Raw genomic sequence first — 16,117 nt, forward strand, 5'->3', positions numbered from 1 at the left:
TGAGCTACAGGAAAGCCTGAGCCTGAAAGCCTTATGACTGAGTGCACATTATTTCAAAATAACATTTTGCCCGCAAAAAATTGCCAACAATAGTAAATGTGACCACGAAATCGCCCTAGGCCTAGGGCTTTTCACACTTCAGCTAGTTAACCCTGGGTCATTCTAAACCACAGATAAAAAAAAATAAAAAATCCTGGCTTATTTTGCTTCACACTTCTCATTATTTACTCAGGTTTAACAATTAAAGGGTTAGTTCACCCAAAAATTAAAATTAGCCTGTTATTTACTCACCCTCAAGCCATCCTAGGTGTATACATGTTTCCTGTAAACAAACTCGCGAGACTAGCATATCTCAAAGGCGCGCGCATCGCATCTGTCCTACATCATCCGCTAGAACGGCTTCTGCGTACTACAGTAAGCAGAAGTGATAGAAAAGTGTTTATTACGTTTGAAATATGTATTTTATTTTACAAAAACGCATTGATTCGCTACAGGAGGCCTTTATTCATGCCCCGGAGCCGTGTGAGGCACAAAAACTATGGTTGCTATTAAAACCTAAGTAGCCACAAATGAACCATGGTTTTGCTAACCATAGTTTAATCAAGTTTATTTGTATAGCGCTTTATACGATACAAATCGCTGCAAAGCAGCTCTACAGGAAATTAAGTTTCCACAATATATTTATTTAATCATGGTATGTATAGTAAAACTGTGGTTATACAAATGGTAATACACCAAAAAAAACATAGTTACTACACTTTTACTACAATAAAAACATGATTAATTTTCATAAGGGAGGGAAATAATGAGAAGAATAGCAATGTGCAGTAAACAGTAAAACTGTTTGTACTACATACACAATCCCTTCTTTTATTTCCTACGTCATGTTGAGGGACGGTCAAGATGTCGAAGGGACCTTGGTGATGCCTGGTGCATGCAAAAGAAAGACGTGTCTGAACATCGTCCTCCAACATAGGACAGATTTAACAGGATAAGGCAAAGCCCAACTCCTCTGCAGTCATGATGTGAGCAGGTTGTCAGCGATGATGATGAGCATCTGCAGTACGAGAGTGTGGCGATAAAACATTAATCGATCTGTTGATTTAAAAGTAGTGATTAAGCAGTCTATTGGATTCAGGTCAACAGTTTTCATGAAGAGGTCCAACTGACTAGAGCTCATTAAATTGATTGACAAGCATCTTGTCTTGTCATGTAGAATTTGGATGTTATTCAAAACATTGGAGTTTTTAAATTGTGAAAATCTGATTTTTATTTTTTTAACTTGATGGCTCAATAATAGAGGTCATCTCAGAAAAGTTGCTGTTACAAGTATCCTAGAGTGCTTTGACATTTTATTTGCCGTTCATAATTCAGGTTGATAATTTTCAGGCAATCATTGCTTTTTAGCACATGATGACTGACATACAAAAAAAAAAAAAAACATACTGTGAGATAATTAGCCAAGATGCTGATATAATTCACACTTTAATTGTTTCATGGTGCAACTAAACAATAAGCATTACAATTCCATTATATATAAAGCAATGTGTTTATATTCACCTATTGCACAGTACGTTCTGGCTTAAATATTTCACCCAAACATTCTCATATTTTAGCCGAAAGCAATGGTTTGAAGTTTAAAACATCTTAATTATACATTTGTTTCTTACAAACATTGAACTTGATGGACTGGAGTGGTGTGGATTACTGTGATGTTTTTATCAGTTTTTTGAACTCTCATTTTGACGGCACCCATTCGCTGCAGAGGATCCACTTGTGAGCAAGAGATGTAATACTTAATTTCTCCAGATCTGTTTTGAGGAAGAAAAACTCATCTACATGAATGACCTGAGGGTGAGTAAATTTACGGCAAATTTTCATTTTTAGGTGAACTATTCCTTTAATGGCAGTTCACCAAATAATTTGTGACAGAACTAATTTTCTTCCCCCTTCAAAATGAGTAGATTAGAACAAATGTCAGTGTAAAATTAGAAATTACTGTAACCAGAGTTCGCTTTGCTCATGTTTACTGATTTTATTACAAAAATTATTTAATACAGATAAATAAATAAAGACAATTACATTTGTCGTACATACTGGATTGTAATACTTGTGCAGTACCACTCTTTAGATTTCAGTTTTTATTTGGGCGCTTCAAAATGAAACATGCTGAACAAAACAGTGATGTGCACCAACACAAGTACATATTTTATTTAACATCAGCCACAGATCTTACAAGTTTATGATATTAAAAAGAACAGAAGTGTCAAATGATAATTCCTTATTTTTTTTAATAAGGAAAATATACAAAGGCTCAAACTCAACTTAGTTTGGCATCCCCCTGAACAAGAGCAGGGAACAGAGAGGGTCTTATGCTCTTAAACACACGTCCTCAACACTGTTGCCCTTCATCTGCTGAAGCTCTTGGTGGCCTAGTAGCCGATACTGGAAACTAACTCGATTTACAAACTTCCCGCTTGACACCATTCTCACCACAGTGTTATCACAGCCAACCTTCATTTGAGCTGATGGGAAGAAAGATATGGAGAGGTTTATGAGATTCTTTTCACACTAAATTGCTCAGCACGATTGCTGCTGGAACCAATGATGATGCACAACAGATAAAGTAGGAATGCTCACCTGGTCCATTAAAGGAGTAGCAGAGATCTGCCATAGGGAACATCTTGGACGTGTCCATGCCGTTTCCACCCAGAAGCTCGACAAAGTCTCCAGAACCGGCACAGCCGAAAATGGACCGCTATATGGAAAAAACAGAAGTCTCAAATTCATTATAATTGAACAGTGTCTTTATATCAACTATATATTTTTAATGATATCAAATTAGCTCGTCTCAATTCAAAGATTCTTAAATAAGCAACCACTCTGTTTTACTCTATTCTATCTCTGTCTGTTGTTCTGGACACCCAGCTTCAAGTTAACCACAGAAAGACTTCAAATAAAAAAAATATTATTCACAATTTTCATTATGTTTTGTAAATATGAAATTTTTGGAAAATAAATCAGATTTGTGCTCAGCGTGAGAATTTTGGCCAAAACTAAGCTGTACTCTAACCTTGTAAACAATTTGAAATAATGAAATTTGTAAATAAAAAATATATTTTTTATTTTGGGAAGGCTTGTTTGTGTAAATACAGTTACTTGACCAGAAATCAGATTTGTGCCCCATTGACATCATTTTGTAAACACTTTGAAATAGTGCCATTTGTAAATAAAATGTATTAAGTAATATTTATTATTTTATTCTATTTATTTATTGGGAAGGCTGGTTTGTGTAAATGCTACATTTCTTGACCAGAAATGCTCACCTTGAGATCATTGTGTTGGCCGAGACTGAGCTCTCCAATCTGGATCTCCACTGGATAGATGATGGAAAAACTGCAGTTACTGTGGTGCTGTGGAATGATCATAGTGAAACTGCCCTCTGGGGTCTGAGATACAACATTACAGGCTACAAAAAGAGAGAAAGAGAGAGAGACAGACAGATGGTTAACCATCAGTATCTTCTGCATGAGCCATATGTCATTCCACTAACAGTGTAAATGCTCTGAACCTCAGGACATTAGTGACATTAGTTTTCAAGTTCATCCGTTCTGCTAAAAGGCAAAATTTTAAACGATAAATGCATAATTTCCAGTGTAATTTTTGTATTTCTGTGCACTTACGGAACGGATTGATGAGTTTGCGGAAAGTTACTGTGAAGCTGCTCCCTGATTGGTGGAGTCTGAAGAAGAGCATGGCGACATTCTGAGACGACCGTACGATTGGTCGAGTCACTCCAGTCTCGCAGTAATCAGAGTAACGCTCGTACAGAGGAAGAAGATGGTCTTGTGTGCTGGGAAACTTTTCGCCCTTCATCACCCAGCCATCAAATACCTTAAAGACAAAAAGTTTGCATTTAACACCATTCTATTGTAAAAAATAATTTTTCAAAGTTATAAACAAATATTATTGGGGTACGTTTTACAAGAAAATACTATTCAAGTCTTTCTACTTCAAAATTTAATATGTTACTTGCCATTTCTTTGCAATTTCTAAGTTAAAATTCTTTCAAAGTACAGCCTACACCATTTATTTATTTATTTTTTTTCTTCAAGTTAACTGTGTTAAACTCTATCTATTTAGTTCAGGTCAAGTTCAGTTTACATAATTCCCTTCAGTTCACCCTTACTGTTTCAGGTCAGATGAGTTCACGCCAGTTTTGTTTCAGTGCTAATAAATAATCTTAAATTTCCTCACTGAACAGGAATTAATTCAGTACATTAATTTCAACAATATCCCATGTGGGTTTTTCAGTCCTATTAAACTACATTAATTTGACATCTATCTTGCAGTCTATGAAAGCTGCACTAGTTTAGCTGTATTCAGAATGCATGACGAAATTAGTCTGGAATGACTTTTGCTTAATTGGATTTTTAATTCAGTTGAATATGTTAGATAATTGTAAACATGCCTGTTGTTGTAAGGCCTGGTTTAAAATGACATGACACGTGATCTTTTTGTCGCCCTGAATTGACCTGGCTTAGTGTACATTCACAGCTTGAACAGGTAGAGATTTACACAAACACACCAGCTGTTTTTGTCCATATTTAAAACAAAATAAGTGACTTTAATATTATTAAATGCAAACAACAGGGATGTGAGAACATTTCACCTTTATGAAATCCCCTCCTCTGCAGTCGATGTTGACCAAATCATACTCAATGCTGATAATGTCACTAGGCTCGCCGATGAAAAACACGGCGCAGTTTAACTGTGGACGTTCTGCTGTGAATGTAAATTGACCCTCTACAGCCACCATGTCCAGACATCCTGAGAGAAACGGAGGAAGATCAAGACAAGAAAATGTGAGAGACCTGAAAATATACATAGTATAAGTGATGAATAACCACTCTTTAAATATTAAATAGTGCCATAGGCAAATATAGTGATTAAACAGTTAAAAACCACTTATTAAAACACATATGAAGTCAACATCACGATATAAATCATTCATTTATTATCCATGACGCGCGTCTTTTGGCAAATGAAATCCCAGAGGTTTCTGTTGTCACTCACTGAGCGCGCGGCGGTACACAAACTCCTCTGGTAACTCTCGCTTTAGTTCAGAGCTGAGCAGAGATAATAATCCTTCCGGGCTGATCTCGCTATCCTGATAAAACAACAAAAAGCAGAACATGGGGATGACTAGAATTAGAAAAGGTGACAAAATAAATAAATTAGGATTGCATTTCAACCAGTGGTGCACAAGGAAATAAGGATTTTAGGATTCAAAAGAGCTTAAATTTTCTTAAAGTTTCATAAAACTTTGCACATTATATAAAAATAAACCATTATACAAATTGCATACAAAAACATAGGCTACAGGCTATTTAATCACACATTTAATATGCTAAAAAAATTTATAGGCTACTTGTAGTCGATCTATTTCTGCTTGATCGGAACTACTATTTTTTTTTTCAAATGTGCTTTCATTAAGGTTCCTGACAAACACATTTTGCAATGCATATGCATTACAATAAAAGTTGCACGTATCGTCATTACATTGTTATAATAGGCTACACAAACATTATATTGCACAATGAATGTAAAGCCAAAACACTAATAAACACACACAAAGCTCACAATAGTTACATCAAAAGTTAAATATAAAGCCATTGAAGTACTCTAATGGTTGATTGTGTGTGTGTGTGTGTAGGAGCGCGCGCGCGTGTGTGAGGTGAGCAGGTGTGAATATCTCACCTGTATGTCCAGAAAGCGCGCGTGTCCCCGGAGAGCCGTGACGCTCAACAGGAGGAAACACAGCTGTGCGCGCGAAGTGCCCGACATCTCCGTGCGTCTGTCCGCGAAGATTTGCGCAATAAGAGAAGAATTCCGCGAGCTCCCGACCAGACTGCTCCTTTTATACCCCCTCACATAAATAGAGGAGGGGGGGCTGCCTGTATGGATCAATTGATGTGAGTCCGAGAGAGAGAGCGAGAGAGAGAGAGAGAGGCATGACAGATAGTATTGATTCTACTTTTTCTAGTAGTAATTGAATAGACTGGTAAAAAATAGACTTTCAAGGTAAATTTTTAATTGTTCTAATAAAACGGTAAAATCCATGAGGCCATTTACACTATAAAGAGCAATTGTAGCAGGCTAAGATAAATGTTACCGAGATTCGCCATATGAATATTAGTCACTATTTTCGATATATAGGATAATATTTTTTAAAAGACAATAAAAGTAGAGTTGTTTTTATATTACACACACACACACATACATATATACTAAATACACATAACCTGGATTACATAAAAACTAAATAAAACTAATTTGAGTTTTAAATGTGTTAAAATGCTGCTAATCAGATTACAGTTAATTTTTTTATGGATTACATGATTGCAAATTATTCACACAATAGCAGTAAATTATTCATAATTTACTGATCCTCTGAAGCAGTCAGAATACATTGGTAATAGACTACAAATTGTAAGTAGGCTCTCTCTAGGATTTGATTTTAAACCACCATTGAAGATTAAAACACCATTAAAAAAATCTAGGCATCTAGGACCATGAAAACAAGCAAATGGGTTTTATTTTATTTCTTACTGTTTTGTTTAGTGAAGATGTGTACTCCTTTTATCAGCGAGGAATTTCAGTGGGAGGAAGGTGAGGTGGTCTGACTGAAGTATTGAATGTCACATACAGTGAGTCAGTGAGATATTATTGGGTGTTTCAAAGGAATAGTTCAACTAAAAATAAAATTTTTGTCTTTTATTCACCATTTACTCACCGTCATGTCATTTCAAATGTATGAATTGCTTCCTTCTGTGCAAATTAAAAATGTAGCTTTTTGTGCTATACAGAAAAAAGAAAGCCACTCCAGTATGGAACAACAAGAAGGTGAGTAAATAATGTCAGATTTTTTTACCTTTGAGAAATCTAACCTTTTATAACATTTATTCATTATAATATAATGAGGCAGCTGAACTTTTCACTTGCATATTAATATTGCTCTCTACTAATTGTCTCAGACTGGTGTTATTTTCTCACACCTACAGTGAACCAACTGTGTCAGGTGAGCCAAATAATACCGTTTCACCTCACTAAAATATTCACTGCTCTTAAACCTATTTGCTCTCAGCTTAAAGGTCTTTGAGAATTAGCTGCTGAACGTCACCTCGGGTCAAAACAATCAGAATGAGCAACACGTTTGGGTGTATGCATGAGGGTTTCTTGAAAACAGCCTCACGAGGGAACTAAATAATGTCTCAAAAGCCAAAAGGTGTCTGTATAAAATGTTTTAGGGTGTCAACAGAAGTCAAAGGAAGGACAAAGCCAAATTATGAAGATCAAAAACATGCAGACATATGCATTTGTATTTTTTTATTTTCTGTGATTCGTGACCATTTTTCACCCTCTCTCTGAGCGGTCTGTTTAAGAAGTGCCCACTTTTTGCATGATGAAATTAAATGAATGAGTAACAACGCTGATCGCTAGGCTTGAGTTCGCTGCTCGTACAGCAACATGCATTTATCTGTTTGACGTCAGGAAATTGTGGAAAAGTTTAGATGAGTCATTTTGCCGTAGTTCAAATGCTCTTTTTGGACGGAGGAGAAAGTTTTGAGTTTTAAGAGTTGCAGTGTGCTTTTATAGTGCATCAAGCTCTATTATCTCATGATCTGACCCTTAAAAATTACATTCATTTAGTTATTTTAAGAATGCATGATACTAGCTGTGTATGTGTGCTTAAGTTTTTGAAAGGCTGCTTTCTAACACATGGCAATGAAACCAAGGTCATGCTGTTTGTGTTTCTCCTTACCCAGTGTGTACTATCATCTTCAGGGAGCTGCAGACGTTCCTACCCATCAAACACCCTGTTCTGGCATTTGAAACCCAGCTCTTGCGTCGGTGTCCGCTTCTATCAGAGTCTTACCTGCCCCGGGTGAACTGAAAGGTCAGCTGTCTTTCTCACACTCGCTTTCTGGAATCAGGGGACATTTGCCTCTTGTGAACTATACAGGGCCAGTACAGTTTTCCGACTTCTGGCAGAATATGAATGGATATATTCAAGCATACTACACGTGCTATTTATACAGTTTGCACAAAATATAATATACAACCTGAGAATTTTGCATGAAAAACTGTATCCCACAATGCAATTGACCTTCCTTTTTATTTATTTTTTGTAAAACAAAAATCTCTCTTTTTTTGATCAGACTCACTATTTGATCAGACAAACAGAAGTTGCATCACAGAAAATTCAATTAAAATCACAAAATAAACATTTACTTATGCACCCAAAATATTTTTCTTGATCACTCCTCCCATCTGCCATTGGTCAGACAAACAGATAGTCCCGCCTCCAACTCATGTCATTGGTTGAGCCAGTGTGGCTGTGTCAGGCTGGTTGAGGTGCTGTGCGAAGTAAAAAACACTGATCCCACAACAAAAATGTCTGGGAAAAACTGTTAACCTGTTACCCATTTTGGTTAACCCATAATTAAATTATTATTTTTTTTATTTGATGAAAGTATTTATATAATTGTATTTTTTTATAGAATGTTTTATTTAAATAAATTATTAATATTACAATATATTATCACTAATATAAATATACATTTTATTTCATATTTATTACACAGAAATATTGAAATCACTCAAATTCTGGTAACAAAAAAGTTGCAATCTCATAAAACATTTTATAGAAAATTGGAATATATATAAATATTTACACTCACCGGCCACTTTATTAGGTACACCTTGCTAGTACCGTGTTACCCACTTTTGCCTTCAGACCTGCCTTAAGAACTGCACATCCATGATGCGAATCTCCCGTTCCACCACATCCCAAAGGTGCTCTATTGGATTGAGATCTGGTGACTGTGGAGGCCATTTGAGTAAAGTGAACTCATTGTCATGTTCAAGAAACCAGTCTGAGATGATTTGAGCTTTGAGACATGGTGCATTATCCTGCTGGAAGTAGCCATCAGAAGATGGGTACACTGTAGTCATAAAGGTATGGACATGGTCAGCAACAATACTCAGGTAGGCTGTGGTGTTTAAACGATGCTCAATTGGTACTAAGGGGTCCAAAGTGTGCCAAGAAAATATCCCCCACACCATTACACCACCACCACCAGCCTGAACCATTAAGACACAAGGCAGGATGGATCCATGCTTTCATGTTCTTTACGCCAAATTCTGACCCTACCATCTGAATGTCGCAGCAGAAATTGAGACTCATCACACCAGGCAACGTTTTTCCAATCTTCTATTGTCCAATTTTGGTGAGCCTGTGCAAATTGTAACCTCTGTTTCCTGTTCTTAGCTGACAGGAGCGGCACCCGGTGTGGTCTTCTGCTGCTGTAGACCATCTGCTTCAGGGTTCGACGTGTTGTGCGTTCAGAGATGGTATTCTGCATACCTTGGTTGTAACGAGTGATTATTTGAGTTACTGTTGCCTTTCTATCATCTCTAACCAGTCTGCCCATTCTCCTCTGACATCAACAAGGCATTTTCGTCCACACAACTGCCGCTCACTGGATATTTTTTGGACCATTCTCTGTAAACCCTAGAGATGGTTGTGCGTGAAAATCCCAGTAGATCAGCAGTTTTTGAAATACTCAGACCAGTCCGTCTGGCACCAACAACCATTCCACGTTCAAAGTCACTGAAATCCCCTTTCTTCCCCATTCTGATGCTCGGTTTGAACTTCAGCAAGTCGTCTTCACCACATCTAGATGCCTAAATGCAGTGAGTTGCTGCCATGTGATTGGCTGATTAGCAATTAGTGTTACCAAGCAATTGAACAGGTATACCTAATAAAGTGGCCGGTGAGTGTATATATATATATATATATATAGATGTGTGTGTGTGTGTATAGTTGATGTTGTTTTTTTACTGAAAAAAATACTGTTAAATTTCTAACATTTAAGTTACAGCTCCTGTTAAGTACCTTTACCTATTTACATTTGACATGCAGTGCTCAAGATGTTTTTATGTCAAATCTATTCAAAAAGGCCAGCCATACAGCTGAACCACAGTTAAACATGCTCTCCCTCATTTGCACCTGTGCTTGTGACTGTTTCCTCACTTGAGCTCAAACCTGCAGATCTCTATGAAACTTAATATACTTTGCCATGTGTTTGCTCGTTATTTTATGACCTACTATACGCCGTGTGATGTGTGTTTATTGGAATCCGACCCAAATTTCTGACTGATCTCGGCTAACTGTGCGGCTTCCCCCCGCTTCGTTTATTTCATTCCTGCATCCATGCAGTGGAGGGGACAGCGGGAGAGAAGAAAGAATGACGCACTTTGGCAGATAGGAGGCCACTGTTATACTGTTAATCTTCCATTTCTCCGAGGATATCACTCACACACACACTTATGCACAGATTGAACACGCTTCAAGGAAAAAGACGTATGAACTTGTCTAAATAGGAATGTATTTCCGTTGGCCCTCAGTGCATGCAGATCGAGATGTTGAAATCGCTATAGTATTAGCGACTAGAGATTCTCTTGAGTGTGTTTCTGTGGCTTCTTTGTGCTTCAAGAATGATTTATTGACATTTCATAGAGATTAAAAGAAAGTTTGGGATTCAATACAAGTTATGCTCTATCAACAGCATGTCGATGACCACAGAAAATTTTCAAAAACAAACAAGAATTGTGTTTATTGCTATGCACATGCAATGGAAGTAGGGCAAGACAGTTCAAAGAAGAGTTTCAAAGCAGAAATGTGTTTTAAAGCATGCATGTTAATTCTGCTACTAATATGCGTTAAGTTGTCTAAACCATCCTTTAACAGTGGGAATTCTGTTATAGGTCGATAAATGTACACTGTATTTTATGAACAATTTGCAATATATCCACTTATGATGTCCTTCCTCCTATCACAATAAAGTTACTGGGTTTACAATTATGAAACAACATAATAAGTACTTAAATAGCGACAGAATTTTTGTATTTGCATGGCAATCTTCCATTGTAAATGCATTACCATAAACACAATTTCTTTCATTTTTACAAACTGAGAAATCAGTCCAAGTTATCTGGCTGTAATCAACAGCATGCCACAGATAGTTTGGTGGGGATTTGAGATAACAGAACACATTTTGCAAAGTTAATGTTGGATTACACAGCGTCAGTTTGCTTAGAAAAAAGAGAACGGACCCATCGAACATGCAATCATTCAGCTGTGAGGGAAGCAAACACGCGCACACACACACACACGTGTGTACAACATGGAGTGTTTGGCTCCAGCGTTCTCTTTGTTAGGATAAATATGATGGATGTGTTTATGAGATGTTCTTGAATGGTATGATGATGGCAGAAAAATATAACCATGTGTTCATTATGACACAGCAGATGAGATCTTACACATGGAAGATTGGAGAGATCAGCTATAATACTGATAGACATTTATAAATACATAAAATGGAGAAGATAAATTGGGGGGAAAGGTTATTTGCTTTATTAAAGCAGTATTTTCCCTTAAATGCACTAGCCTATAGTTCAAAAGTTTGGGCTTGGTATGATTTTTAAATGTTTTTGCTTATATGTTCTTTGAGGTTGCATTTATTTGATCAAAAATATAGTAAAAAACACTAATATTGTGAAATATTTTTACAATGTAAAACAGCTGTTTTCTATTTGAATGTATTTTTAAAAAGCAATTAATTTCTGTGGTGGTAAAGCTGAATTTTGTCTTCAGTGTTACATGATCCTGAGTCTTAAAGGGGTCATCGGATGCCCATTTTCCACAGGTTGATATGATTCTTTAGGGTCTTAATGAAACGTCTATAACATACACTACCATTGATAATTTTTAACCAGAGTAAGACAACACCCTTTTTAGCCTGTCAAAATCATTTATTTGAAACAGAAATCTTTTGTAACATTATATTTTACTCATTAAAATGACACAAAAGCAAATTATCAAATCTCCATAAACAAACTTGCTGTGACTTTAATAACGCCAAACACCATTGCATGACCACTTGCAATGGCACCAAGTTTGAGGGTGAAATCATTCATTCTCATTTATTTGCATGTACTGTCTGTGTTGTTTAAGAGTCCAAAGGAAATATGCAAATGGTACAAAAATGCCTACAAAATTAGTGTTGAGCTCATTTTGCATGCAGCAATTCCAGATCTTACGAGACAGGTTATTATTCGATTCTGTTCTGTTATGATCAATATAATGTGTACAAAAATGTTTACCATCTACACTTTTAAAACTATCAAAAAATATTCGATGCCATAGAACATCCACTTTTGGTTCCCCAAAGAACCTTTCAGTGAACAATTCCATTTTTCTTAGTGTGAACAACATAGATGGCAATAAACAACCTTCATTTAAAAAAAATAAAAACACCATATGCTGGTTAGGTATGTTTGAAAGCATGGCTGCTGGTTTACACTGGCCCTTAGCTGTTTGTGTGCTGGTTTAACTGGTCAAGTGCTGGTCATGTGCTGGTTCAAAACATGCCAAACCAGCCTTTGCTGTTTTATTTTTTTCAACAAGGTAGTGAATAAATAAACTATTGCATAAAACGTAGTGAATTCGCCTATGAACATACATTGCAGATGTGATGATATTCAGCAAACACTGACTTTGATTTCAGTCTTTAAGTGTAAAATGTGTCATTAATCCCAAAAACTGTTTCATCACAATACATGCGGGAACTGTAAAAAGGCTCAGATGCTCCATGTGACAGGTTTTGTGTTCAATTCTCTTTTTTTTTTTGTGCTCATCCTGACACATAAAGTGGAGCATTTTATGAGGGACTGCTGGACGAGGTCACACACCGACTCTTCATGCAATAATGACGAACATGAGTGATTTCTCTATGAGAGGCCTACACACACTCAGAAAGACATGTGTATGTGTTTCTGTGTGCATGTGTGAGAACGGAAAGAGAGAGTTTAACACTTCAACCAGAAAGAGAGAGATGTGACTGAAAGAGAGGGAAAAAAGCTGTATAAACAGAGGCCAGTTTCTGCATGCAGAAGTAAATAAAGCAGTGCCCTTTGGTAAATGAGGGGTAGATGGCGTTTTATAACTGGCAGACATGGAATTACACATTTTAATGGTTCACTGTTTCAGGGACGATGATGGGACACACAGAACCACTCGCCTTTATTGAGAGGCTGTCTATTTGAGACGTTGTGTATTATAAACATGCACACATTCAGTGTTCTGAAAGCCTCCAGCACTGAATTACACCAGAAATACTAATGTAACACTAATATAATGTTAGCATAATGATAACATAATGTGACACTGAAGCACTGAAGCTGCTTTCTATAAAACAGATGCATCTAGGTTCAGATTTAAATCTCTGTGTATAACCCATGTGTGTGTGTGTGTGTGTGAGAGAGAGAGAGAGAGAGAGAGAGAGAGAGAGTGAGAGAGAGAGAGATGTGTGATGTGTCCAAAGGTTTCAGAGGAGAAATATAGCCTGAGGTACACACACACACTCACTCACACACACACACTCACACACACACACACACACACACACACACACACATACACACAGGCCACTCTATATATACCTGATAACACTGAGAAGACCTGATGAATAAGGAGAAGAGAAGAGAAGAGAAGAGAAGAGAAGAGAAGAGAAGAGAAGAGAAGAGAAGAGAAGAGAAGAGAAGAGAAGAGAAGAGAAGAGAAGAGAAGAGAAGAGAAGAGAAGAGAAAATGAGCCAAGATAAGATCAGAGGAGAATAATTGAGATGAGAAAAGCAGATTTTTATATAAACTTTTATAATATAAACTTTAAAAAAAAAATTAGTTCGGGGTCAGTACAAATGTTCTCTTATGCTCATCAAGGCTGCATTTATTTGATACGTTATATAGAATTTTTTTTAAATATTGTTATTTAAAAGAACTGTTTTCTATTTGAATGCATTTTAAAATGTAATTTATTCCTGTGATGCAAAGCTAAATTTTCAGCTTCATTACTCCAGTCTTCAGTGTCACATGATCCTTCTGAAATCATTTTAATATGTTGATATTTAATATGTTGATTTGGAGCTCAAGAATAATTTATTTTCATCATTTCATTATTTTCAATGTTGAAAGTGTTTTTAAGGATTCATTGATGAATAAAAATTTTGAAATTAACAGGATTTATTTGAAATAGGAATCTTGATCAATGACCATTCAAAAGTCTTACTGATCCCAAACTTATATGCATTGTTTCAGAAAAATTTAATAATATATGTATATATATATATATATTTTTTTTTTTTTATTATTTTTTTTTTTTTTCTAAAAAAACAAAACAGTTCCCCTAAGCATTTCACCCTCAATCCCCAGTACCTTATTTTTCCTGATTGCCAATTTCTGTATCATTGCTGCGTCAATACCCAAAACATAATTCACCGGACCAATGATGTCTTGAAGCTCTGTATTTCATTCCTCCTATAACAGAAGAGAAGAGATAAATAAATAAAGATGAGCGCTGCAGAGACGTAATGGCTGTAATGTGTTTAATGGAGCGGCTCATGAGGAAGTGATCCACACAGCCCTCAGAGATATCAGCCCTTATGAACGTGTGATGATTCAACAGTGCATGCACTGTTATATTTGTCTGTAAACCACTGAGATGAACCGCACACGCTTATGCATCGCCCTAATTATTGATGACGTCTATCAGGCACTGCTCAAAGAAGCTGTTTTCTGGTTTCAGATGTCAAACATATTTGGAGCCAGATTGAATCACACAACCGTCAATAAAACACATCTAGCCATTCAACTGTTGAGCTCCTGTGCGCTGCTGTTACATGCGAGGAACAAATTCACTGACACTCTTCAGTGATCACTCCACTGATGCCTGGTGAGTCGCAAGCATGCATCCTGCTGTCAAGATCAATTGATGAGAAATCAATACACGCATGAACAAATTACTGCAGTTTACACGCTTTTCTGTCTGTTGGTGTCCATCTCATCTCATCTCATCTCAGAAATTTGATCAATGCTCTGAATCTGTGAGCATGTGTCACACACACGTGTTCACCAATCAGAGCTCAAACCGGAGAAAATCAAGCTTGCGTGAAACATTGACATGGCCCAAAGCTGATGCTCATCTGAGAGTCATTCAGAGCAAATGAAGACTTCAAAGATAAACACAGCTTTACCTGAAGGCACTGTACAGATGTTGCAAATAGACTCGTAATATTTCAGTTCTCAAATTCTCTTCAGGTGATTCTGGGTTAGATTTATTGACTCGACATGAATGAGGTACAATTAATGTCATCAAGTTCTCAGAACTACGGTGGCTGAGAGAGCTGAACACGCTGCAACTTCAGAAAACACATGCAAATAGAAACAGCACCAGCAAATCAAGAAAGCATCTTCATCAGTTTGACAGCAGGTGCTGCAAATGCTCACAACACACACAAATAAAGTTTTATTTTTGCAGCGCGTTTATTTGTTTGGTTGTGTTTTGTTTGTGTTGTGAGCATTTGCAGCGCAAATGTTGTCAAATTGATGAAGTTGTTTCCTTGATTTACTGGTGCTTTTTCTATTTGCAGTGCATTTCTTTAGTTGGTTGTGTTGTGAGCATTTGCAGCGCGTGTTGTCAAATTGATGAAGTTGTTTTCTTAATTTGCAGGTGTTTTTTCTATTTGCAGCGCGTTGAGCTCTCTCGGCCACCGTACAGAGCAACATAAATAAATCTGGCTAGCTATTGTTAACTACACCTAGAAAAAAGTAGTGTAAGATTTTTTATTTGAAAGAATCCTGTTAAACTCGCTAAGGCTGCAATTTTTTTATTAAAAAATACAGCAAAAACAGTAATATTGTGAAATATTATTACTGTTTAAAATAATGGTTTTCTATTTGAATATGTTTTCAAATGTAATTTATTTTTAAGCTGCAAAGCAGAATTTTTAATTCTCAATTTCTCTTTAGGTGATTCTGGGTTAGAAATGTTGACTTGTCATGAATGAGGCAACATAAATGTCGTCACAAGTTCTTAAAACAATATAAATAGATCTGGCTAGTGATTATTAACCGCACCTTAGCACCAATCAGTGCTGGGGAAGCTACTTTGTAACTGTCGTTTACCAAGATTAAAGTAGTTAATCTACTGTCA

At 36.5% G+C, this 16,117-nt stretch overlaps 1 protein-coding gene across 1 annotated transcript; it reads right to left on the reverse strand.

Annotated features, from left to right (window-relative positions):
- Window positions 1–1,467: 1,467 nt before the first annotated feature.
- LOC306855944 (corticotropin-releasing factor-binding protein-like) lies at window positions 1,468–5,971 on the reverse strand. The gene is made up of 7 exons (XM_079394917.1): window positions 5,761–5,971; window positions 5,077–5,170; window positions 4,673–4,830; window positions 3,684–3,894; window positions 3,327–3,469; window positions 2,641–2,758; window positions 1,468–2,525 (listed from the first exon to the last, which is right to left on the reverse strand). The coding sequence occupies exons 1-7, from the start codon at window positions 5,845–5,847 to the stop codon at window positions 2,371–2,373; spliced, it is 966 nt and encodes a 321-aa protein (XP_079251043.1). The 5' UTR covers window positions 5,848–5,971; the 3' UTR covers window positions 1,468–2,370.
- Window positions 5,972–16,117: the final 10,146 nt, after the last annotated feature.

This window comes from Barbus barbus (assembly GCF_936440315.1).
Source record: "Barbus barbus genome assembly, chromosome: 36".
Taxonomy (NCBI): Eukaryota; Metazoa; Chordata; class Actinopteri; order Cypriniformes; family Cyprinidae; genus Barbus; species Barbus barbus.

Coding starts and splice junctions, on each gene's coding strand:
- LOC306855944 (XM_079394917.1), bottom strand. CDS start 5,847: ATGTCGGGCACTTCGCGCGCACAGCTGTGTTTCCTCCTGTTGAGCGTC. Junction 5,171..5,760: donor CGCGCTTTCTGGACATACAG/GTGAGATATTCA, acceptor TTGTTTTATCAG/GATAGCGAGATCAGCCCGGA. Junction 4,831..5,076: donor TGTGTACCGCCGCGCGCTCA/GTGAGTGACAAC, acceptor CGTTTCTCTCAG/GATGTCTGGACATGGTGGCT.